Source organism: Sminthopsis crassicaudata, chromosome 4 (assembly GCF_048593235.1).
Source record: "Sminthopsis crassicaudata isolate SCR6 chromosome 4, ASM4859323v1, whole genome shotgun sequence".
Lineage (NCBI taxonomy): Eukaryota > Metazoa > Chordata > Mammalia > Dasyuromorphia > Dasyuridae > Sminthopsis > Sminthopsis crassicaudata.
In genome coordinates, this window is record NC_133620.1 from 417501475 (window position 1) to 417527841 (window position 26367).

At 34.1% G+C, this 26367-nt stretch overlaps 1 protein-coding gene across 4 annotated transcripts in view; it reads right to left on the reverse strand.

Annotated features, from left to right (window-relative positions):
• The window catches only part of OLFM3 (olfactomedin 3), a 276466-nt gene that overhangs the window by 43021 nt on the left and 207078 nt on the right, over positions 1-26367 (reverse strand). Inside the window, exons 1-3 of one of the 4 annotated variants that reach the window (XM_074262821.1) lie at positions 22663-22893; positions 22160-22177; positions 6957-7103 (exon numbers count right to left, since the gene is read on the reverse strand). In XM_074262821.1, the coding sequence (XP_074118922.1) occupies positions 6957-7103; positions 22160-22177; positions 22663-22791 (294 nt within the window). In that variant the 5' untranslated portion in view covers positions 22792-22893. Of the gene's footprint in view, positions 1-6956; positions 7104-22111; positions 22178-22662; positions 22894-26367 lie in introns of those variants that run through there. The other 3 variants (XM_074262819.1, XM_074262822.1, XM_074262823.1) reach the window with 3 other exon arrangements.

Sequence of the window (26367 nt, forward strand, 5' to 3'; positions counted from 1 at the left end):
CCATTAAATGAGGTCACAACATACTTTTCTAGTTGTACATGTTCAAGAAAATGCTATTTACCCTATTTTTTTTCATACAAGAAATGGTAGCATGTTACAATCCTAATATGCTTACTTTTTCATTGTCCTTCAGATTATTTAATAAATTTGATTTTTCCAAGGTCATGGTGTTTTATGATTTGAAGCCATAAAGCATCATCAGGAGAATACTTACACTAAAGTGATGGAGATGGGATTGTATAGCAATTAGCATTAAGAAATCATTGAAATTATTGCACAGTTCCCCATGTGCAATTGAACACAATTGTTTCTTCCTACTGGATTTGTAGCCCAGCTCATTATCCATCTGTAAAGCTTGTCTAAGACATACATATTGATGGGCCAACTTGATGAGCTGCCTTCCCAACTGCCTGTCATAGAATGAAAAATATACATTTTTCATTTTCTCTGTGGCATTATAATACTGTTGATATTGTTTGTTGAGATTTAACTCTCAATTTTCAAGGGTAAAGGAATTATTAAATGTGTAACAAAATAACCATAATTACTAAAATGTACTGCATTAGAGGAACAAAAACCAATAAACAAATCAGAAAGGATGCTATTCAATATGCAAGCTTTACCCTAGCATAGTTCATCAGATATTGAGGATAGAATAAGGTATATCTGGATACAAATCTTATTTCTGATATTTGCTAAATATATGTGACTCTTGGCAAATCATATAACCACTATCAACCTCAATTTCCTTAACCAGAAACCAGAAACAATATTAATGCCTACCTCCCAGAATTGTTGTAAAGACAAATAATACAGTATTTTTAAAGTGCTTAATGAAGTGCCTGGCACCCCACAGCAGACACTTAATTAGTGCTTGTTTTCTTCCTTCTTATTTTTCCTTCCTTCCTCCCTCATCTTCTTTCTTAATTCTTTCTTTTTCTCCTTCCTTTTTTTTTATTTCCTCCCTCCATCCCTTCCCCATTCCTTCCTTTTCTTCCTTCTTTCCTATACCTCAGATATCTTCCTAGGACTTATCTACCTGTATGGACATGGATAAATCACAACTCCTCTAAAAGTTAATTTCCTCATCTGTAAAATGAGGAGATTGGGCTAGACAGTCCTTAAGGTCATTTCTAATTCTAATTTTGCATCCTATGACCTACTAAGTAAAGGATGTGCTGTATTTTATTGGAAGAACTTTTTATAGTGGACATTTCCCCATGCTGATGAAATTACAGAACTTTCTCAAAATTTTGTCATCAAAATAATAACCCCAAAGTCTCCTACTTATCAAAAACATGACAAAAATTAAAGGAGGAATTTAGCTGGAATGGCCAATAATTTAAACAAAGTAGTGGAAATTAGCATGTCTAGGGGTTTGAGACTAATAATTGAGGTTGAGTTCAAAGTGGACAGAATAATGGGCTCCAGGTGTTGATTGAAGAGGATACAATATTAGAGTGGATATGCAATAGAACTGACCCAGAAAGGTATAACTCATGTTCTTTATATAGAAAAAGAAATAAAATTGATTATTCTATTAGAAGAGTAAAATAAAAAAGGAATATGGAGGAATATCAAAGTTTACCCACTTAACACTGGGATGATTCTGAAGATTCTTGATGCAGCTGGATATTTAATACATTCTAGAATAATCTGAAAATGATCCTCCTGATAATTTGCTACATCATCAGTGATGGGGGCTGTAGCCCCTTTAAGATTCCTTTTCTGATCTCCAACTTCTTTTGGGACTGACCTTTGATTCACAAATGCTGGTCAAAACCACCCTTTTGTATTCCAAGGGGAGAGATCCATATCTGAGCTAATTTGGGCTGTACCCAACCCTCATTCTAATGATCTGCTCAGGTTTCCCAACCCCCACCTGGTGGGTTCTGGCCCTCGAGGAATCATCCTGGAACTCTACCCTATGCCCCTTCAAGCAAATAAAGGAGCCAAGCTGGAATCATCTCTTGGCAGAGAGTTGAAACATGCAAGCAACATGCTTTGCATCACAGACTCTCTACCGCTTTTTGGTATATTTCTTCCTCTATCTAATGCCTTTTACTAACCAGACTTTAATCTGACTTCCAAACCCTACAATAAATCTCTTTTCATCAATCTAGGTTTTCGGGCCTATAAATTCTTTTACAGGGGACTCTTGCCGCCACTGGACCTCATTTAACTTTGTATCCTTGCACCGAATCCAAAGAGGTTGCAGGGGAGCTCCATTTGACTCCCTGTACCCCAAAACTTGCCACTAGATCTTAATTAATCATAATTAAATTTATTTAGGTGTCCCTTATCTTGACCTCATCATTTGGTTATACCTCATCAACCAGAAGAATTCTATATCCCAAATTGCTAATTTTAAAGGTTTTTTTTTTTTTTTTTTTTTTTTTTTTGCCAATTGAAGCTATACTGTTGTAATGAGATTCTATTGGATTTGTTGAGTAATAAAAACAAAAGTACAACTATACTAAAAGCTGACATTTGTATAGGGTTTAAGTTTTGTAAAACACAAATAAGCAACTTTAACTGCTTTGTAAGCATTTACCAAGTTATTTTCTATGTCAATTCTTTTCAAACTCTTTTAAAAGTTTTGTAGATTTAAAAAGCTTGGGATCCCAATTTCTTTCATAGATGTATAAGGATGAAAGCTGGAAATGTCTGTAGAGGCTATCTAATCCAAAACATTTTATACATAAGAAAACCGAATCTCAACAGACTTAGCTGACTTGACCAATGTCACAAAATAGAATATATCAAAGTTAAATTATGAAATCATATCTTCTGCCTCTAGATGCAATGCTATTTTAATGACATTGCCTTGCTCCTCATGGGATATGATATGCTGTATGCAAGACCTCAGAAGGAAGAGAGTGGCCCCCACACTACAGACAATTTGGTGTCATTTTTCAGAGAATAGGAGGGTTTTTGAATGTTGCAGTATCTAGGAGTAGGAAGGCTGTAGGGGTGTTCTTCAGCCATTAAAGAAGGCTATTATTTTGCAAATGATGCTAAAGGCAATGATAATTCAGTGTGGCAGTGCTATGCAGGTGAGGAGAAAATGTATTGATTAGTTAGTTACAGGAAGAGTCAATGTTGAGAGAGAGAGTGAGTGGGAGAGAAGTGATTTAGTTATACAGAGGACTGGTCTTCATTATCTTTTTTTGTTGGGCGCTGGAATAATGGATATTGATATTGGCTGGATCTTGTTTTGTTGAGATGATAAAGCAGGGCTATGAGATCCAGTTCTAGAATTGCCTTTTGGACAAAATCAACTGAAATTGTTACTGCTTTATTCTTTAGAGCAGGATATCACCATCTCCAACACTGGATATTTGCAACTTGAACAATCTAATGCTAAACAAATTTGGACATTGTCTACTGATAATAGAAGAAGTACAAGGTTATAGTATATTTTAGCACCAAGGTCTTTCATCTCCCACTCCCTTCTTCCACCAAACTTTGAAGGTTTCTTTTGGTACTCCAAAGTTCTGGAGGATATAATTTTGAAACTAGTAGACTAGATTATGGACAGCAATTTGACCCAGACATGTTATTGTCCCTAGATTCAAATGTGAATAATTTACCAGAGCATTTATCCTTGAATAATGTTGAGGAGAATATTTTTTTTCTATTGCCATGTGAAAAACTAGGCATAGATTTATATTGTGTAACTATACAATACAGTACAGAAATGAGCCCACATGGTAGAACTAGAGGCAATACACACACACACACACACACACACACACACACACACACACACACACACACACACAAGAGTTTTGGGATTAGTTGAAATGTCAAAACAAGAATACTTGTGTTCAAACTCTAGCATTGCTCAGAGCAAGGCATTTAACCTCTCTGACACTTTTTTCCCCTCAGGAGATAGGATTAGAGCATTTTATGATTCTACTCTCCTGCCTTTATGAATTCCTAGGAAGAAAAATTTTAACAAGTATAAGTACTAATTAAAAATAGATTTTTTACAAGTATCAATCATCCTACCATGGCCAATATTAAAAAAACGGTATGACTATCTGTTGATGAAATTATAGAGGTTATTCTTCTTGTAGAGTAGGTAGGACGCAATGACCTTTATAGTATTTTCCAATTTGATGATCCTTATAGGTGCAGCTAGATGAAATATTAGATTGAGTATTGAATTGGAGTAAGGAAAATGAGTTGAAATACTCCCCCAAACACTCACTGATGTTGTTATTCAGTCCTTTTCAGTCTTATCCAACCATTTCTTTCTCCAACTCATTTTACAGATGAAGAGACTGAGGTTTTCAAAAGGATTAAGAGACTTGTCTGAGGCCAGATTCTATCCTCTGTACCACCTAGTTTCCCCACACTTATTAACTCTATTTGGATAGGTCACTTGACTTCTTTGTACCTCAGTTCCTCTTTAAAATGTGGAAAATTAAGATATATAATTCCCAATGCTGTTGTAAGGCTCAAATGAGATGATTATGTAGATGATTTCATCCACATATATAAATATATATGTGTATATATATAGTATATGTAATCTCTTTGCAAATCTAAAATTATATGTAAATGTTAGCTATTATTTTCCTAAATGTTATATATCCATATAAATATTTTTAAAAATTCAAATAAAAATGACTTCAGTTGTAACTTTACTGGAAAAATTTCTATTTCTTAACAAAAGAACAGGAAAATTATTATATTTTCATTTAGTAGGAAAAGAAAAAAAAAATAAAATGTTCTGAACTCGACTTTTAGGATTCGAGGATTTAAGGTGTTTGTAGATATTACTTTGCTTCTTCCACTCCTAAAATTTCAGAGTTCAGGATAGTCATGGTGACACTGGGCTGTCTGGATCAGTTAAGTCATGTGATGCTATTTGACTTCTTGCCAGACTCTCAATGAAGATCATGTCCTCCAAGGTCACAGAGTATATATCTTCTTTGAGAAACTTTACTCATCCCTTTTCTTTGATCACCTACAGTTCTACTGTACCCAAAGCCTATGGCAGTATAAACTGTTAAAAGGGAAAACATGTTTAGCCCAAGTTCTTGTCTTTATAACTGAGGGAATATTTCACTTTTTTTTCCCCCTAGCACAAATAGCCTTTTATAAGATTTTTTTTTTAATCTGTAAAGAGAAATAAATCACAGGTTCAAGGGAGGTTTGACATCTAATTGTTTTGGTTCTGATTTAAGCAAATTAGAAGAAGAGAAAAACTATTGACTGAAACTGAAGAGTCCTAATGTTCAAAAGAATGACTTAGAGGAAGATGGTAAATACTTGGAATTATTCATTATCTTCCAATAGCTTGCACACTGAAGGCCATAATTTTATCTCCCTTGCCGGGCTGTTAATATGAATCAAAAGAATGAGCTCAAGGGACCTACTATGATCAGAGGAGGAGAATGAATTCCCGGTGTTAAGTCAGACTTGCAGCTCACTACCCTCCCCTCCTTTTCTTCTTTTTAAGGAACAACTGCTTAAATATTAAGACAAAAGGTTGAAAAAAATCATTCTCATTAAGGAAAAGAATTCAGAGATTGAGAGAAAGGAAAAAAAATTGATGTGATTACTTTCCTGGAACACTGAAAAGCATTTTAATTTAATTTTTTTTTTTAAAGAAATAGGCTGCTCTGTTTGGGAGGGTGATAGAAACTTAGTAGTAAATGTTAACAGAAAACCAACTTTTCTCTTTCATCTTGGACAAAAGAGTCTCAGTTGTGTGGGAGGTACAGAGGATCATCCAGAGCTATTATTAGTCACTCTGGCAAGAATCTTTAAGTGACATCTATTTTTTTTTAAATATATAATTTAATACTATATTTTATTTTTATATCTAATATGACCTGCCCCTGTTGACTCAGAGAGTAATTGGTTGTTACAAAAATTAAAAAAAAAGAAAAAAAATCAGCAAAATTAACCAAGCACAACAGTAAATATAACATTTCATAGCCATAGTTCTCCCTTAGAAAAAATAGTCTATTTTAGCTCTTTCTTAGAGTTTGGCTTACTCATAAAATGATTTTTTAAGAAACATTTTTAAATGAGGAAGGAGGATGAAAGATCTTATCTGGAGAAACTTCTAAACTCTGGATATAAAAACAGGCTAAAAAAAACATTGGGAAAAAAAAAGGAAAAACCTTTGGAAAGAAAAATTCCTTGTAGTGTATAATAGAAAGTCTAGTTCATCCAAGCTCTTTTTGGGAAGCTCCAGAGTAGTGAGGAGATCAAGCAAGGTCTAGAAAATCATCAGCTAGAGTGAAGTCACTAGGAGAAAGAAGTTTAACTAGGTAGCATTCTACTTTTATTCACTCATCTAAGTAACTTGTTTCCTCCTCACTCCCTATCCTCTCTCTTTGTAGACCTAGATGTACCATTTAACTTGTAATTGCCTCAGAGTACTCTCTAAGACTTCAAGATCATAAGTTGCTGAGAAGGTATTGATATAAATCGGTGAGAAAGTTCTTCTCAAGAAGCTCCTGACACTGAGAAATTACAAGTCTAGTTAAAAACAAACAAGTATATACATTCTCACATACACGTGTATGCACAATTTAGGGAGAGAAGAAAAGAGAAGAGAGGAGAGGATAGAAAAGAGAAAAGAGGAAAGGGGAGGGGATAAGACCAAGGAAAGGGGAGGGGAGAGGAGGGAAGAAGAAGAAAGAGAAAAGGGAAGGAGAAGGGAATGGAGGGGAAGGTAGGGGAAGAGAGAGAAGAAGAAAGAAGAGGGGAGGGAAGGGGAGGGGTGGAGAGAACTAGAAAAGAAAAGAAAGGAGAGAAGTGGAGAAAGGAGAAGCAAGAAAGAGAGGGAAAGGGTAAAAAAGAGGGAAAGGAAGAGGGAAATGGAAAAAGAACTTGATTGTTTCCATTGGTTGAAGGCCTTCACCCTTTTTGGCACCACTAAGTAACAGTTTTGTTTGTTTCATTCAAGTTAAAGATTCAAATATACCTACCTTTTCTAAGAGTTGTCGAAGCTGCCTGCTTTTTGCATCCCGAGAACATAGATTTTGTTCTGGTGCAACCACTGTACAAATGCATCGTCCATCAGGATCTTGGGCTGAGCTATAAACTTGCCACCCTTCTTTTGGGCTAATTTGAGTCTGAGAAAACCAAAGACAAACACAAGAAACATACCACTCAGTTGATATGATAAAGAAAAGACAAAGGTTCTAAAGAATAATCAAAAACTAAATTGTCATTCTTTATATCAGGCAGGATTGTTGCAATAAGAGCCCAAAAAGATTTAAGATCCCAACAGATTGGATTTTTCCTTTTGGACTTAGACTTGCCACTCAACATGATGTAAACTGTTTCCTGATTTCAGAGAATTCCCTCTGTTTTTTTCTTTTGGTTTTTTTTTTTGTTTGTTTGTTTTCTTTTTTTTTTTTTTTTTTTAACCACATCTTTGACAAGTTTCAGAATTTTGCTAAAGCAAACACACACATCATCAATACTTTTACACAAGGTATTATGTTGGCCAAGGCTTTTAAGTGTATCAATTAATAGTAATGATTTCTGAGTGGGGTAAATATATAAAATCTTCTACAATCCTTAATTTTTTGCCAAAAATCTCACAGTTTCAATATGTTTTGTTTTGTTTTGATTTTCCTTCTTTAGCTAGCTAGACAGCACCAGCTGAGTATATAGAATCACCTGGGATTTTGTTATATCAGTGAAATCACAGATCAATTTCCTATTATTTTTTTTGTTTGTTTTTCTACTATCTTCATTTAACGAATTAATGTTTTCTCCTCCTCTTTCTAGGGAACTAACCCTTATTACAAAGAGTTAAAAAAAGAGGGAAGGTAGTGATCAAAATTTATAAACACATCACTCTCTCCAGGGCCAGATGGATTCATGTCAATTTTACTAAATATTTTAAAAACAATTTACAATAGTAAACTATTTGGAAAAATAAGTAAAGGAGTCCTGCCAAATTCCTTCTTTGATACAAATATGGCACTGATACATAAACTAGGCAGAAGCAAAACAGAGGAAGAAAATTACAGACAAATCTCGTTAATGAATATTAAAATATTAGCAAAGAGATTACAGCAACTTAACAGCAAAATAATACACTATGACTAAATGGGATTTATACTAGTAATTCAGGGCTTTTTCAATATTGACCATGTCAATAACAAAACCAACAGAAATCGTATAATAATCTCAGGAGATGCAGAAAAAGCTTTTGACAAAATACAGCACCCATTCCTATTAAAAACACTAGAGAGCATAGGAATGAAGGGAGCTTTCCTTAAAATAATAAGCAATATCTATTTAAAACCTATAGTAAGCATTATTTGGAATAGAGAAAAGCTGTACATATTTCTAATAACATCAGGGGTAAAACAAGGATGCACATTATAAGTACTATTATTCAATATTGTACTAGAAATGTTGGCTTTAGGAATAAGAAAAGAAAAAAAAATAAAAGAATTAGAATAGGCAATGAGGGAATTAAACTATCACTCTTTGCAGATGATATACTTAGAGAATCCTAGACAATCATCCAAAAACATACTAGAAACAATTCACAGATTTCGCAAAGTTGCAGAATATAAAATAAATCCAGACAAATCATTGGTATTTCTATGTACTGCTGACAAAGCCAATCAGCAAGAGATAGAAAGAGAAATCCCAATTAAAATTACAGTAGGTAAAATAAAATACTTGGGGGAGGTTCTACCTGCCAAGATAAACCCAAGAACTATATGAATACTATTACAAAACACTTCTCACACAAATAAAATCAGATCTAAACAACTGGAAAATATGAATTCTTCATGGCTAGGTTGAGCTAATATAATAAATATAATAAATAATAAAATATAATAAATAATAAAAATGACAATTCTGCCTAAGTTGGTTTACTTGTTCAGTACAATATCAGTCAAACTACCAAAATAGTATTTTATACAACTAGAAAAATAATTACAAAATTCATCTGGAAGAACAAAAAAAGATCAAAAATATCAAAGGGAATTAATGAAAAAAATACAAGGGATGGTGGCTTAGCAGCACCAAATCTAACACTATATGATAAAGCAGCAGTAATCAAAACCATTTGGTACTGGCTAAGAAATAAAGTGGTAAATCAGTGGAATAGATTATAGACATATGACACAATAATCAAGGACTATAGCAATGTATTATTTAAAAAAAAAAAAACTCTAGCCTTTAGAATAAGAGCTTATTATTTCAAAAACTGTTGGGAAAACTGGAAAATAATATGTCAATAGACTTACATCTCACATCCCACAATAAAATAAGTTCAAAATTAGTACATGATTTGGGCATAAAGGATGATACCATAAACAAATTAGGAAAGCAAGGGATAAGATCTTTGGAGAAAAGAGGAATTTATGACCAAAGAAGAGCTAGAGATTGTTATGAAAGGCAAAATGGACAACTTTGATTACATTAAGTCAAAAACAAGTTTTTGCACAAAAAAACCCAACAGAAATAAGATTGAAAGGGAAGTATGAAGCTGAGAAAAATTTTTACAGCCAGTGTTTTTCATAAAGGTCTTCCTGCTCTCAATCAGCTTATATAATAAAAAGAGAAAAAACAAAAACAAAAAACATGTGTATATATAAGTACAAATAAAATATATACAGAAAATGAATACTAAATAATTTGAGAAAAGAGGCCACAAGAAGACAGGGGATCAGGAAAAACTTCATGGAAAAAAGAAACATTTCAATAAATCTCTGAAGGATACAAGTTGTTATAAGAGGAGAAAGGAAAGAGGAATAGAATCCTAGGCATGGTATCTACAAGGGTCTATACACTTAAACTAGACAATTTGTGGGGAGTGCAATGGTTTTTCCATTCTTGAACCATGCACAATGGGTTATAAATCTGTGCATACCCTTTGACACAGTGCCATTACTGGATCTGTATCCCAAGGAAATAAAAGAGGGAAAAGGACCACATATGGAAAAATGTTTGTAGCAGCTCTTTTTGTGGTAGCAAAAAATTGGAAAATTAATAGATGCCTATCATTTGGGGAATGGCTGAACAAATTGTGCTTTATGAAGGTAATTGAATATTATTGTTCCACAAAAAATGAACAAAATGATTTTACAAAGGCTTGGAAAGGTTTACATGAACTGATGCTGAATGAGACAAGCAGAACCAGGAATACGTTGTACACAATAACAGTAAGAATGTGTGATAATCAACTATGAAAGACTTGGTTCTCCATAGTTCAGTGAGCTAAAACAATCTCAATAGACTTTGGACAGAAAATGCCATCTGCATCCAGAAAAAGAACTAAAATAACTAAGAACTAAGGAGACTGAACATAAATCAAACCATACAATATTCACTTTTTTCTGTTTTTTTTTTGTTGTTGTTGTTGTTGTTGTTGTTGTTGTTGTTGTTGTTTTTAATCTCAGCCATGGTTTTTCTCTTTTGCTCTTATTTATCCCTACTAACATAATTTGTTAAAAATAATTAAACAAACAAAAAGAACATTTTAAAAACACATCCATCTTGTCTGATTGTATATTTGATTTTTTGCTTAGATACTTTCAGTAACTCCCCAACAAAAACAAAATAAAACCCAAATTCCTTGTTCTTTTGTCCATATCACCTTCACAGCTTAGTTCTACGTAATTCCCCACTTCTCTTACTTTCTACTAACTCCATAAAGAATCCATTGTTTTAAACACAAAATTAGTACACTCATTGTTTCTATGTGTGTCACCCTCTCTGGATGATATTTCTTGCTCTTAAAATGTCCTCCTAACCTTTAGCTAACATCCTTTCCTCATTTTGAATTTTAATTTTTTTTGAAGATTCAGCCAAAATCCCTCCTGTCCCAGGACCCCCAGCCCTCAAAATCTCTAATATTTATGGACCACCACTTATTTGGACCTTGTATTAACTTGTATTAAACCATTTAATTAATATGCATTAAGTGTCTACCATGGGCCAAAGCACTGGTCCATAGAGCAGATGATGAAATGAAAAAGTAAACCAGTTCCTGCTCTCAATCAGCTTATATAATAAAAAGAGAAAAAACATGTGTGTATATATATATATGTGTATATATATATATAAAGTACAAATAAAATATATACCGAAAATGAATACTAAATAGTTTGAGAAAAGAGGCCACGAGAAGACGGGGGATCAAGGAAAACGTCATGGAATAGAAAACATTTAAATAAAAACCTGAAGGATACAAGTTGTTATAAGAGGAGAAAGGAAAGAGGAATCGAATCCTAGGCATGGTATCTTAAAAGGAGATGGAATATTGTATCCAAGGGTCTATACATTTAGACTAGAAAATTTGTGGGGAGTGCAATGTAAAAGAAAATACTGATCTTTTTATATAAGTGGTTAATCTTCCACAATATAGTTTTAAGTCCCTTAAGGATAGGTGCCTAGCTTACAGCTTTTTGTTTCTGGCACACATAATCCTATTCCTTATGTATGATTAAGGAATAAGATTGTCATTTTTCTTCAGCATCATGGATAGGTACCTTGTTGAATTGAATTTGTTCATTTGATGATGATGCTGACATTCTGATGATAGATATCCTAATGTAGAATGTGAACACTCATTTTATTCAGCATGTAGTCACTTTTATATATTGGCTTCCCTAGGGTTCTAGTAAGCATGGATTTTGTTTTTCTCTGCTTCTGGACTCACAGGTAAACTAAAACAATCTTCATTTCTTCCTGAACTTAAATATAAAATGATTATTTATGTTACAAATTCTTTAAGAGTAAAAATATAATGCTTTCATAGTCTATAAAATCCATAACAGTGCTACTTTTATGACAACTTTTTGATGCTGATATGTGTATGAGGGAAGATGGAAATTTTTTCCTGGAGTCTTTTAGTTTTTTCTTGGTGAGATATGTAGGGTAAAGGTAGTAATGGTGGAAATTTATTTACCTGCAATAATATCTATATAATTTTAAACATCAACATTTTTTCACTCCAAATCAAAATGAAACAAATTTAAAACAAACAACAACCTTATGCAATCATCTGTGTATTTCAAGTACATAAAAAACAGCATCCAGAAGACATTTCACTTTTCATTTTGATACTTTGGTTCCTTGCAGACATAGCCATTGCTTCTATGCTTTTTTCATGTAGTCCTAACATACATAGTAATTTGTATATAATAGATGGATGAATGATAAAATGAACATAATGTGGAAATACCTCAAGCTTAAAAAATACATTGGCTTTTGCATTTGCTGGATTTCTGTCCTTTTGCCTCTTAGAGGAGAACTCATTTAAATGATTTGAATATACTGTAAGTTATGTACTAATGTTGGCTAGCTATTATAAAGATATATAAAGGTTATATCTCTGTTTTCATAAATTTTAATGAATTACATTTGTCATATGAGTCAATTTGAGGAAATAGAAAGATCAATAGCCAGAAAGCCTGGTTCCAAATTCTAGTTCTACCATTTCTAGCTTTGTGATTTTGGTTTTAAAAAATTCATCATAACTTTAGAAAATAGAATTTAAATTATCTAGTTCTTACCAGGATTGTAACAGATTATATGATAAATTTATTTCTTTATTATTTACTTACTGGGCATATATAATAACTTTGTAGTCACCATATACATGTCAAATCTTATACTAAATATACTAATGTGATGCCTGTTTGAACTAAATAAACCATATATGGACATTGGCCTGAGGTTATAGAATTACAGAATCATTGTTGGAAAGGAACTTCAGAGGTCATTTAATCTATCTCTTACTGAAAAAATGAATCATCTCCTCAACATCACCGACAAATGTTTATTAACCTCCACCTTAATCTCCAATATTAGAGAATAAACCATCTTTCAAAGTTGCTCATCCATTTTTTTTAATTGTTGATAGTTCTAATTATTAAGAGATATTCACTTATATTTAGTCAATAATTTTCTCTCTTTACCCCACACTGATCCTAGTTTTTGCTTTCTGGGATGAAGCAAAACAGATCTAATATCTCACATAAATTAAGTCAAAAATCATGTCCATAAATGCTTATCAAGCACATGTTTTTTGCCAGGCATTGTGCTAAGCACAATATATGATACCATACGTTACGATATTACTTTTTGTTCTAGTTTTATCTAAAAACTGTAATATGCAAACTGTTCTCCATAGTGTCAATCAAAGGACAGGAGCCAGAAATTGTTAAAAAGACTTTTTCTTATTTTCCATTTATGGAATCAGTAACAGAATATCCAGAAACACATAATTTAATTATCACACAGATTGCAATAATAATGTAAATGATAATGCTATAGATTGATATGGTACAAATAAATACATATATATTTGTATATATATATACATATATAAACATGTAAACACACGCAAAAATAACCATTTTTTCTGACAAAAAAAGCAAAATTTTATAATTCTTTCCCAGCTTGTTTTGCATGATCAGTCTTCTATTGTTTAATTTAAAGAGAAAAGGATATGAAAAAAGTCACACTATAGGCATAAAACTGGGTTTACAGTATAGTTTTTTTTTGTTTTTTTTGTTTTTTTATAGGCAATTGGGGTTAAGTGACTTGCCCAAGGTCACACAGCCAGGAAGTGTTAAGTATCTGAGACCAGATTTGAACTCAGGTTGTCCTGACTTCAGGGCTGGTGCTCTATCCACTGCGCCACCTGGCTGCTCCTACAGTGCAGTTTTAATGAGGTAATTGAAAAAAAAAACTCAATAGAAATACTTTTATTTCTGTAAATGCATATTAATATAATCTGTTGAGGCAAACAAGAATAATTTTCCTTGAATGCAAAAACATATTTTAAGAGCTTACAATGTACCAGGTATGGTGTACTTTTGGTTACAGACAGAAAACAGACAGATAGTGTCCTTAAGGAGCTTAAATTGTAATAGCAAAAGATAGTATATATAGGGAAGAGTGTCTTGGAAAAGTATAATCTGGAGAATGCAGGGATAGGAAGTCAATGTCTAGGGCATTCAAATGATAATCACTTTCTAGAAACGGTACCATTGATTTCTTTATTGCTTCAAGAGAAAGGGAAAACATGGATCGTGTGACAGAAAGCAGATGTCCAGGTTATCCAAAAGGCTGACTGGAATGGCTATGAGAGTGTAGCATTATCTGGAGCTTATGGCAGCTACTAGATAGACTAGGTTAAATAGACTAGCACATAATCAATCAAAGTAGTTGGGTCCTAGGAAGGGATCTTCAAACATGAATGAGGATAGGAGAATGAATTTTGGGGGTCCAAAGGTTTGTTATAGAGGGAATTCATTCATGGAGGGTAAAGAAGAATAGCAACTGCAAATACATGAAAATATGGTCTAAGCATATGGCTAGATGCCTAGTAGGAATATGAGGGTGTAGGTATAGTTTCCTATGATTAGATACAATATCTAAAAACCCTCAGAAACAATGAACAGTTGTTTGAATATATTTCCTTTGTGAGGAATGGATAAGAATCTCCTAATTATAAATATATAGGTTAGTCTACTTGGCAACCATGAATTCCAATGATCACTTGCCAAGTTTTACATCCTTTAGAACATCCCGTGTTATCCCAAGGGAAAGTGGTAGTTCCTCTCAAGACTGAGGAATGTGGAAATGATAAACAATGTTCATGTTCATTAATCATTCTTTCAAATGTCTGCTGAAGAAAGTAATGACTTCATTGGTTCTCCTAAATATCCAACTGTAAAAGTAATTAGTGAAACAGTGGCCCTGCTTTTAGTTAGCTGAATGATTTAAACCAGGTGCCTGCAAATTATGGTCCCCCCTGTAGTTGTTTGCCAATCTCTATTCTAGACCAGACTATCAAAAGAAACCCTTTCTACTGAGGAGGGGGGGGGAACTAAGAGAAACAAAAGTGTAGGAAAGAAAATATCTGATAGTGCTCTGATTTAGTGAAAGGGACATGCATGACTAGGAGCCACCAATAAATAATGTTACTCTTATGACTACATGTAGTCTCCTTTTTTACTTACACTGAAAAGGGGAGAATTAAATGAAATCCTGACAAGATTCCAGCTTTAAAGACTCATCCCATGGCCTTTGAAGAACCAGTAAAATTCTAAGCTCAGCTCAGTTTATCTGATGTCAACAAAACTAGAAACAAGGCCTGTAGGGTCCCTTTTAGGAGGGAGGGAAAGACCTGTAACTTTCTTAGGCATTCTTCAAGTGCTTGAGAACTTTTATTATCTGTGGATGATGAAATATAATAGTAGTTTCTATTCTTAGGAGGAGCTGGGCACATTATCTTCACATATATTTAATCTTTGTTACTGCTGATGCTGCTCCCCTCAAACCTTATGTGTTAATTAGAAGAACCAATGAACAATTCAATAGTTTTTAATATTAAGAAACTCATAAAATATTTAAATGGGTTCTAAGCAGAATTAAAATGATATTTTCAACAACTGAATTTTGGGCTTGGATTCTTTGCTTGCAGCTTAATTATAAAACTATACTACTCAATTCTTAGATTTAGGTGCCTCAAAGTAACTTAGAGGATTAATTGACAGTGGACCTGAAGCCCCCCAAAGGGTGGCATAGGTGAACTCAAGTCAATTCAAGATGACTGCACCAAGTAAAGAAATCAGAAATGTGTTCAATATACATTCATCAGGAAATATACATAAACATTGTTGGTGTTATGAGCTTTGCTATTTTGAGCGGTGTTATCATACAAATCATCGGGGGTATCCACAACAAATCATTCAATCCTTTAGGAAAATTCAGATTTATACTTCTTTCAAAAAAATCATATTAATATTTTAGTGAGTATTTTCCTGTGCTTCTTAATTCTGAGATTTTTTTTTCTTCCTAGCTTACATTTCTCATTTTAGCATATCAGTATGCTTTTTAGTCTGGATATTTTGTAGTCTGAAAAATCTGACAATTGTAACTTTGAAAATCTGAGAAATTAAAAAATATTAATAATACTTTTAAGTTTTAAAATCAATAATAATCTTAACTTTAAAAATAGTTTTAAGTTTAAAAAAGTTTTACAAAGAACAGTACATGGATTTCATATGATCCTCACAACTGTGTAAGTGTGACATAATGGATATCATTTTATTTCTTTTACAGATGACAAAACTGACACCAAGAGAAATAAAGTGACCAACCAATTATCATTCATCTAGGAAGTCACTAAGGCAGGATTTGAAGTTTGTTCTTCTTGACTTGAAGTCTAATAAACAAAAATAAATTTATTTTACAGAAATTCATTCACAAAGAAAAATAAAAGAACAGTCTAAGATATAGATTCCATTCTGAGGTTCTTCCCTCTAAGTAACATAGACTATGACTCCTTTTTCTTCTTGTGTAACTAGATGGTGCAATGGATAGAGCACTTGACTGGTAATCAGTTAGCCTTATCTCCCAAAGTTCACATATGGTCCTCAGACAGTTTCCAGATGCAAGTCATTTAACCTTGTTTGCCTCTCTTACTTATTTATAAAATGAGCTAAAGAAGGAAATAGCAAAGCACTCCAGTGTCTTTGCCAAGAAAACTCCAAAATGGGGTCATGAAGAATGAGACATGATTGAAAAGACTGAACAATGGTAATCTTGTCCTTGTCCTACATGAGATGTTTACACCTGTCTTGTGTAAACTTGTGTACACTCCTGCCCAGTGATGCTGAAAGTACACATGACTATAAGTGGGTATTTCCTTATTCATTTCCAGGTTACCCTATTCATGGGAACCCAAGGACTGATGCCCTTATATAAGTGGTGCCAAGTTCAAAAATAAATGGAGGCCACTACTTCATACAAAAGGATTCTGAAGGATACTCTTTTGGCTTAGTTTTAAAATATATTTATCTAGGTTTTATTATATTTTAATAAATTTTATTCAATATTTCCCAATGATATTTTATTCCATTTTGGCCTGGGACTATGGGCCACATAGCATTCATGTGTTTTGAGTGTTTTTGGCTGCGTTTTTGACACTTCTGCCTTACATCAACTTTATCTGGGCCATGGCCTATCCAAGATTGGTCATTAGCAGAGAATAAATAACTACTGGCTCCTCATTCATTATCACCACTCAAGTAGCCAGGAGGAGACTGAACTTTCCTCATTGTTATTCTTATTCATGTTAACTTGATTAAGGTAGAATTTGCTCTAAGAGAAAATAATGAGAAAGTGTGTGAGCATCAGAGCATATACTAGCCTTGGAATCTGCCAGGATTTAGCATCATATTTTGTCTTTGTTCTTTATAACATGTATGATTACTAAGTCATATGTTAGCTTTAGTTTTCTGATCTGGAACACCTAGATATATGTAACAACTGATTTACCCAGCGGTGAGGATCAATGAGATGATGATCTGTAACTCTTAAAATAAATACTGCTTATCTGTCAGTCAAGATGTTTTGCTACTTAACACTTTGTCTTCTGTTGTTTTTAGACCACTTCAACATCAATGAGAATGTGGACATTTATCATACACTTTAATAAAAATAATTCACATTTGTCTGGTCCCTTGTGCTTTACAAACACCAAAAAAAGATATATTTCCTTTTGTCCTCAAAACAGTTTTGAGGGAAATGAAATGTATACTTCTGGCTGTGAGACCTTAAACAAGACATAACCTCTGTTGGTCTGTAATCAGTAATGTGAAGCAGTTCTCTGGGTAGTATAATGGAAAGAACATGGCTCTGAAAACAGAGGACCTGGCAGAGTCAGGAGCAGCATTCCCCTGATGACTATTACTCATGTGACCTTGGGCAAAACAACTCTTCTCTCTGCACAAAGGTCTTCTTATCTGTACAATGAGCAGATCAGCTTGACAGCTTTCCAGATCCATTCCATCCCTGGATGTTTGAACCTCTGACTAAATGATGTCTAGTTTGCCTTCCAACTCCTTATAATTAATAACAATTCAAATTTACCTCACATTTTGCACAAACTTCTGTATTCAGAGTATCTTGGTTCAAATATCATTTTTGATCCTTATTACCTATTTGACCTTAGTAACTCACCTGTCCTTTCTGGGGCTCAGTTTCTTGATTTATAAATAGAAGGGATGGCAACCCAGTTTCCTTCCTGTTGTATATGATGGAGCCTTCCTGAATTCTATCATTCCAGGGCTGTTTATATTATACTAACACTGGCTCTTGTATTCTTCTCTAAAAAAATACTCAGTAGTGGAGAGAAATACACCCACCATATGTGCAAATAAAAATTAAGGGATATTCCCCATTAACATTCATTGCTTCTATCTTCACAGGATTTTTCTAATAATTTGAAAAACAAAAGAGTTTCACTATACATGACAAAAATGGTAAAGATATGCCTGGTGATGTTGGATTTGAGGACAATTAATGGAAGAAATGAGAGAGAGGGAGGTTTTCTTAGGTTGGTTCCTGGCCACCCTCAACTATTTCCTAACTGGGAAAGTTGCTAAATTCATTAGCATAGAATTGTTTTGAAGTGAAAAGGGGTGAAATTTATTAAAAAGGGCAAAATAAATAGAGTTTGCTATTAGGTTTCTCTGCAGACTCTCCTCTCCACAGTGGTATAGCCAGCTTCCTGAAAACAGCTGGCTTCTGCTGAATGTTTGCTCTCTTTTTAATTGCTCTTTGCCGGTTCTTTCCCTGTGAGGAGAGCCCAGCGTGGGAGCTGGCACTGAGGCCCCGCCTCGAGAGGAAGTTACTCTGCCTTCTGCATGATCACAGACCAGAGCTAGAAGGCATAGGAACTGAAGGGTAGCTGCTGAGTCCTCCCTTCTAACTAACCTCTCTCCCCCCCAACATAGATAGAATGCTGATGTACAGAGTATATAGATGGAAAGATGAATACTTAGAGCCCAATGGAAGGAAAAACTGGCAAACTTTTCAAGATTCTGAGAAAATTAAGAGATGGAGAGAGAGAGAGAGAAAGAGAAGAGAGAGAGGGAGAGGAGGAAAAGAGATTGAGAGAAGGTAAAAAGAAGAGGAAGGGGAGAAAGAGGGAGGAAGAAGGCAGAGAGAGAAGAGAAGGAGAAAGAGAAGCTCAGAGAATGAGAAAAAGGGAGGGAGGGAGAAAAAGGAGAGAGGGAGAGAAAGAATGAAGACAGAAGGAGAGAAGTGAAACAAAGGGAGGGGAGGGAGACTGAGAGAGAGAAGTACCAAGGGAAACTGACGATTGAGAGAAGGGGGGAAGAAGGGAGAGAGGAAGAGAAAGAAGAGAAAATAAAGGAGGCAGGAAGAGAGTTTGAGAGAGCAGGAAAGGAGGAAGGAGGGAAAGTGGGGGAGGGAGAGAGACACACACACAGAGACATAATAGAGAGAGACAGAGGGAGATACACAGAGGGAGATACACAGAAGAGGGAAACACACAGAGATGAAGAGACAGTGACACCACAAAGAGACACAGAGAGACAGAGAGAGAGAGAGAAACAAGAGACATAGCAAGATAGACACACAAAGAGACCTATAGAGAAAGACACAGAGAGAGAACATTTACCTTAAAAGATTTTACATTCTACTGGAAGTTTACACTGTTGCTTGGAAATTCCATCACCACAGAGATTCATCCCTCTTTTATAAGGCAGTTATCAGAAGATATTGCATATTAAATTGTTTTCAGTCAATTCATGTCAGCTGAATGACTATAGGCTTAAAAAGCAAAGCATTATTTCAAAATTCTCAAATTCTCAATTTACAGATGGCCACACGGAGGCACTGAAAGGTGAAGTAACTTGCCCAACATTCCATAGGTCTCAGAACTGGGATTTGAACTGGGGTCTTCTGACTCCTATTCTAGCATATTTTATACAACACAAATCTGTTTTTTATGTGATGTAGAAATTTGTTTGGGGAGAAATAGGGTTTAAAAAGAAAGGAAGAAACAAAGGAACAAATATATATTGCACAGAGCACTACAGGAGGAGCACAGATGATGAGTAAGTAGACTTTAGCACAAGATCATTTGACTCCTGCCTAAGAGGAAAAGCGGGAGGAAACAGTGTTCATGAAGAGACTATGAAAGACAAACTCTCTAACTTGCAATTTTAGATAGGGCAACATGGTACCGTGAAGAGAATACTAACTCTGTCAGGAAATTTGTGTTCTGCAATTAACTAGTTAGCTGTGGGGTCTGAGGTAAGATAATTCATTTGAAGTCTCCATTTTCTGGTTTCCAAATTGAAGGAAACAGATTTCTCAACTTCTCACCCGTCTCTAGCACCCTGATTTCATGATTAGAATTATAAAATGAATTCCTAAATCCTTTCACCATATAACTCCAAAGATATTTTCTGGCTTGGCCAAAATAATTCAACTTCATAGATGACTTGTTTTCATAAGTGGTATATAACAGAATACTTTTCCAATATGGCATCCCACCCTGACTCTAACTACTATACAATATGCCATACTTAAATGACTTCAGAATCAAATGTCCTAGTTCTAAATCATCACCAATCTTTTCTTATTTTCTATTTTTCTTATATATAGCTTCCTTGTACAGAATTGCATACTTGTCTAGATTGTGAGCTCCTTGAAGACAAGGGACTGTCTTATGCCTTTCTTATATTTTTAGCGCATAGCATAGTGCCTGACCCATAGGAGGTACTTAATAAACTTATTGACTAACTGACTGCCTGAATCTCACCCCTAACCATACATGCTGAAAAATCAATTATGCTTCCTGGCTCTCAGTTTTTTTTTTCCATGTGAAAATGAGGAGGTTGGGCTATACTTTATGTAAAGTACCATTCACTACTCAATCTATGGATCTATAATTCATATGTTATTGCTGTTTTATGGTTAGAAGGACTGTCATAATTCAAAATTACAGAAATAATACATTGCTTCTTATCTTTCAATCTAAAAGTGAACTAATGAAAATGAGAAAGAGAGAGAGAGAAAGAGATAGAGATAGAGAGAGAGAGAGAGAGAGAGAGAGAGAGAGAGAGAGAGAGAGAGAGAGAGAGAGAGAGAGAAACAATTCCATGGTACTTACAAAAATCCTGAGATTCTAATCAACTAATGACAGTTAAACATTTTAGAAATTCACTTTTTCTCCTTCCTTTGTAGTTTAAATTTTTATCCTATCTTTTCTATCCCATAATTAGTCTCCCCCAAAACATCCAAGCAAAATTAATACACACATATGTACGTACACATTTACCCCCCAAACTTAGCTTTCAGTTTAAAACAGTAGGAAAAATATATGGATCATTTAAATATTTACTACATTATAGACAGCTTGTTAGAATAAGCTGATGCAGTTTTAATTAATCTTAAGATTTAGTGCTTTGGGAAGGGAATCTGGTTTGATAAGTTTTAAATTTTCTTGTCTTGATTTTAAAATTGTAGTTACCTATGATTTAGATCTCTAGTCATTTGGGTCCAAAAACTGTTTCAGTTCTAGCCCTCCTTACTTCACACATCTTTTATGGAGGTAAAACTAGCTCTGTTTACCCTAAGTGACTTGAATGAGAAAATTAAAAGCCCAACGTCCACTAGATATTCAGATTGTACGTCAAACACCAGGGGAATCTGACATATTATGCAATTAGTTTGGTCTGACTACACTCAATTTGTTAATTAAATATTGATTGATAAATTTATCATCATTAAGAGCTGCCATTAAATTTTGGAAACTATAGATCACTTTTTGTTTAATATTTAACTTTTTCTGACAAACTAGAATGCCAGAATGGGAACAAAATTCAGAAAGCTTTCACTGCTTTTTTAGCCTTCATTCAATAAATGGTCAATTGTCTATCCAAAATTTTTGTGTTTATGTGGTTGAGCAATGGGGATGGAGGAAGACTCTCTAAGTGATCTTGTTTAAATAAGCTATGATTTTCATTTTTCTTCTCTGATTTACAGTGAAGTTAACTGAATATTAAAGCATGTTGTCAGTTTTTCCAGGAATACTGAAAGTATTTAAAAAAAAACACTTTCCCTTTCATTTTAGGTGAATGGAAACAAGATTATAGATGTAAAGGTATTTTTAAAGAGTCAAACATTCAAAGAAGATCTCCTAAAAATTGAATAAGATCTCATTTGTATTATTATTGAGTCTGCTTAAAGATCTTAAAGACAGGCTAAAAATTGTTCAGGTTTTTTATATTTTATATTTATGGTTATTACTGTTATTATTATTATTTACCATGAGGTTGATTAGCTTGAGATCTTTGCAAAGGAATTCAAACATTACCTCTTGTGAAGGAACTTGCTGCAAATGAAAAAAAACTACATAAAGCAGGAGGCTGAAAAAAAAGTCTTAAACTATTATACTACATCTCATACTCAAAGAAAAGAACATATATTTTAATAGTTTGATTTTTGATTAAACATATAGTTTGAAGAAAAAAAATGAAGTTAAACAATACCAAATACTATTTCTTTAAAAAAAGCAAAAAAAAAAAATCCTAACTTCTAATCAATATTGTTAAAGTTTTTCACTTTTAAGAATTTAATGAGTCTAGTTTAATATTATCTTTTACAATAAAAGAGCCATTTATGTGTGTGTAAGTATAAAACTATATACAAAGTGGTCACGGAAAAAAAAAATGCATGAATAGAGTTACAATCCAGAAATTACCAGCTAGAAAGCAGATCTACAAATAGAGAACCTCAATCTTTGTGGTTTACCACAAATAGCAAGAGTTGAACAACCAGAAACCCCCTGAGATCATTAAACGCGGCCGAGTTACTTACTAGAGTGTCTGGTGTGGAAAGCCTGGTAGTGTTCAGTCCCACTAAAGATGGGAGAGTTTGGGACATCCAGTTTGAGATCATGGCCATGGTGCTGAGGACAGCCCCCAGCTTCAGCAGTGGAGGACTCATGGCTGTGGAGCTAATGAGTTTTCATAGTGACTGATTATGATCCTGGTGCGGGGCTGGCAGTGAGAGGCGTGACTGCAGCACACCACATCTCTAGAATGAAAACAGATCCACTTCCCCAGATCTAATCACCCGGGAAAGCACGCCCCCTCACCCCCCGAGTAGAGTAGACCGCTCCCTCCCTTGCCTAAGAAATTTGGCTTGACCACCAAAGCACTCCTAATATAGATTGGTAATTATCAACACTTGGGTGGAGGGAGGAGAAAAAATATTTCCCAAGCTGCACTATCTAGTAAGTTACCACCAACAGAGTATGTCCACACTGGGGTTATGTGAATATAATCAGCTGCTCTTTACCCTTAAAAAAAAAAAGTCCACATTTATGGAAGACCGCCAAAGTGCACATTTCATGCAGCAAACTTAATATCTACATTTTGTCTTTGGGGACATAACAAACAGCTTTTAGGCAGAGCAGGAAAACAAAAGCTGGAAAAAATGTTTAGGGTAGATGGATGTAAGATATTATTTGGCTATAGAAAGATAGTTTTGTATGCTAATCGAAACTTCCTATAGTTTTGAGTCTTTTAAAAAATTCAATAGGCAAAGATTATAGAATAAAAGTCAATTCTGCCTGGTTAATTGTTCTAGTTATGTAAATTGTTTAGTTCTGAAATGCTAACAAAAATAATAGCTATGTATGCAACAGCTCAAGAGAATGGTGACTCCTGTTTAAACATATATGGTCCTTGGAAAAGATGTCCTAAATTGTTTAATTTATGTAGTGTCAGCAGAATTTATGACATCTAGAGTCAAATTCAATCAATCAAGTTCCAAGCATTTATTAAGCATCTACTATATGCAAGTCACTGGGGTAAGACAGAAATGAAACTCTTTCCCCTTTAAGGACCAATCTTGTAGTCTATGGAAGGAGATAGTATATATGTTTATAAGTATACACCAAGTATATACAAAGTAAATTTGTGGTAATTTTTTGAGGGGGGTCACTAGCAGCTGAATGAAGATGGGGAAATATTTTTTAAATAGGAGAAAGTATGTGGGTTACCCTTTGGAGAAAAATGGGGATTTAAGAGTCAGAGATGAATAATAAATTCCTATAAGATAATAAAGTAATTAGCTTGGTTCTGGATACACTTTGTCATTACTGTTCAGTTGTTTTGGTCACATTCAACTCTTCAAACCCTTTTTGGGGTTTTCTTGGCAAAGTTAGTAGTTTGCCATTTCTTTCTCTAGCTCATTTACAAATGAGGAAACTGAGGTCAACTAAGTAAATTGTCCAGGGTAGTGTCTGAGGACACATTTGAACTCAGGTCTTCCTAACCAGCCTGAGCACTCACTCTATCCATTGTCACTTAATTGCCCCTTTGGCATATAATAGACCCTACATAACTACTTATTCCTTTCTTCCTTCCAAGTATGAAGAAAAATGTGTGCAAATACTAAAGATGTAAAAAATGAAGTGCCATGTATAAAGAAAATCAAGAAAAGCACTTTGGCTGGACCAAAGTATGCATAAAGGAGATTAATATATAACATGATTAGAAAGATAGGGTGGGGTCAATTTGTAAATGACTTAAAATGCCAAAAGAAGAGTTTATATTTGATTCTAGAGCTAATAGGGAGTTACTGAAGTTTATAGAGAAGCAGCATGATAGATCCCTGGATTTGGAGTCTCTGTGTCCAGAAACAAGTGAGTTCCTGGCTCAGATATTCACTTTGTGATTTGGGGCAAACTTCTTGACATCTAGAAACCTGTTTACTCATCAATAAAATAAAGACATTGGACTTCACTGAGGATCTCAAATATGTCTCCCAAGTCTAAATTTCTATTATCTATTTCATAGGATTCCATTTATAAGAGTCTAAATTTACAACTAAAAGGGGCCTTAGAGATTATGTAGTCCATCACCTCTCATTTTACAGATAAAGAAATAGAGACCCAAAGAAATTGTTATCTATCCAAAATCACACAGGTAATTGGACAACTAGTTGTTACATGGATAGAGTCTGGAGTCAGGAAGACTTTTCTTTCTGAGTTCAAATCTGACCTCAGACACTGACTCCAGACAAACCACTTAAACTAGTTTGCCTCAGTTTCTTCATCTGTAAAATGAGCTGGAGAAGGAAATGGCAAACCACTCCAGTATCTCTGCCAAGAAAATCCCAAATGGGATCACAAAGAGTTAGACAAGACTGAAAATGACTGAACAACAATAACGCACAAGTAATATATGAGAACCAGGAACCCAATTCATGTTTCTGACTTTAAAAATCTAACACTTTTTCTATCATACTGCATTGTTCTTTCATGTATTAGAATAATTAGTATACAATCATTTTACAACAATGTTGCAAAAAATCTTCATGAAAATATTTCCCTTTACCTAAAACTTGGGTCCCAAATAAAAGCAGTTCTATTCCATTTCCCTTCGGTACAATATGCATATTTTTAAATAAGAATTCAAACGGAGTACAAGGCATGTATTAATGATATTCATATGGAAAGAAAACTGGTTACACGAAGATAGAATATTGTTTTAGTCCCAAAGGAATGTGAAGAAGTTGTTTGTTTTAGGAGTTTGCTGCCAAAGACATAGATTTTTCTTAAGCATCTCTGGCAGGAGATATGGACAGAAATCTTTGATGAAATTGAAAGAGATACATATTTATAGACAAGTAGGTGCCACTGACTTTTGCAAACAGAATTAAGCTAGGGTGACTACTGAAATACTTTTAAATCCTCTCCACTTTTATTCAGAATCTAGGGTACATCAAACAAAAATCTCCAAAACCACATCAAACTAAATTCAATTGTTCATGTTTTTTTTTTTTTTTATTTTAAGCAAAGATGGAAAGAAAGCCAGTTATTAATCCTTTCCTTCCACTCCACAATTCAAGCAACAAACTCAGTAAAGATTAGTAAGTCCTCTAGATCTTTAAACAAGTAACAATACTTTCTTAGAGCTAAATAGTTTTTCATTTGTGTCCCAGTATAAATCAAAGTGAGTTCAGAGTCTGAGTGATTAAAGATTACACTTGAAACTCTACCTGACAATAAAGGGGACATTTTTTGAAAGTTTAATTTCTAAAATGGCAAATGACTACACAAAGTAATTACTGCATAATTTAGGATGCAACAAGGCAGATAGCAATTACACTTATTAATGAACTATCAGTCCGAAAAAGAATAGCTTCTTCAGAAGGATATAAAATTGAATGTCAGGGGAAAATAGCAATATCATTAGCAATGATAAAAACAACAAAAACAGCAATAATAAGCAAGAGCTTAGTGAAATGTCATCAAATTTCACTGAGTTGTCAGTGACACCAAAGCAAACTAAAAAGCCAATGACCCTAATCTCTGAATGACACTGATTATGTACAACACAGTAACTGGAATGCAGGTTTACAACATCCAAATGATCATCTATATAGTCAAAATTTATAATACTTTCCAGTCCTCTGCTTTAGTAAGTGGACAGATTAGAAACTCTCCTCAATTTAGACTGTGTAGATAAGATACACAGTTAGTTCAGTACCATACCACTTTATAATTACCAA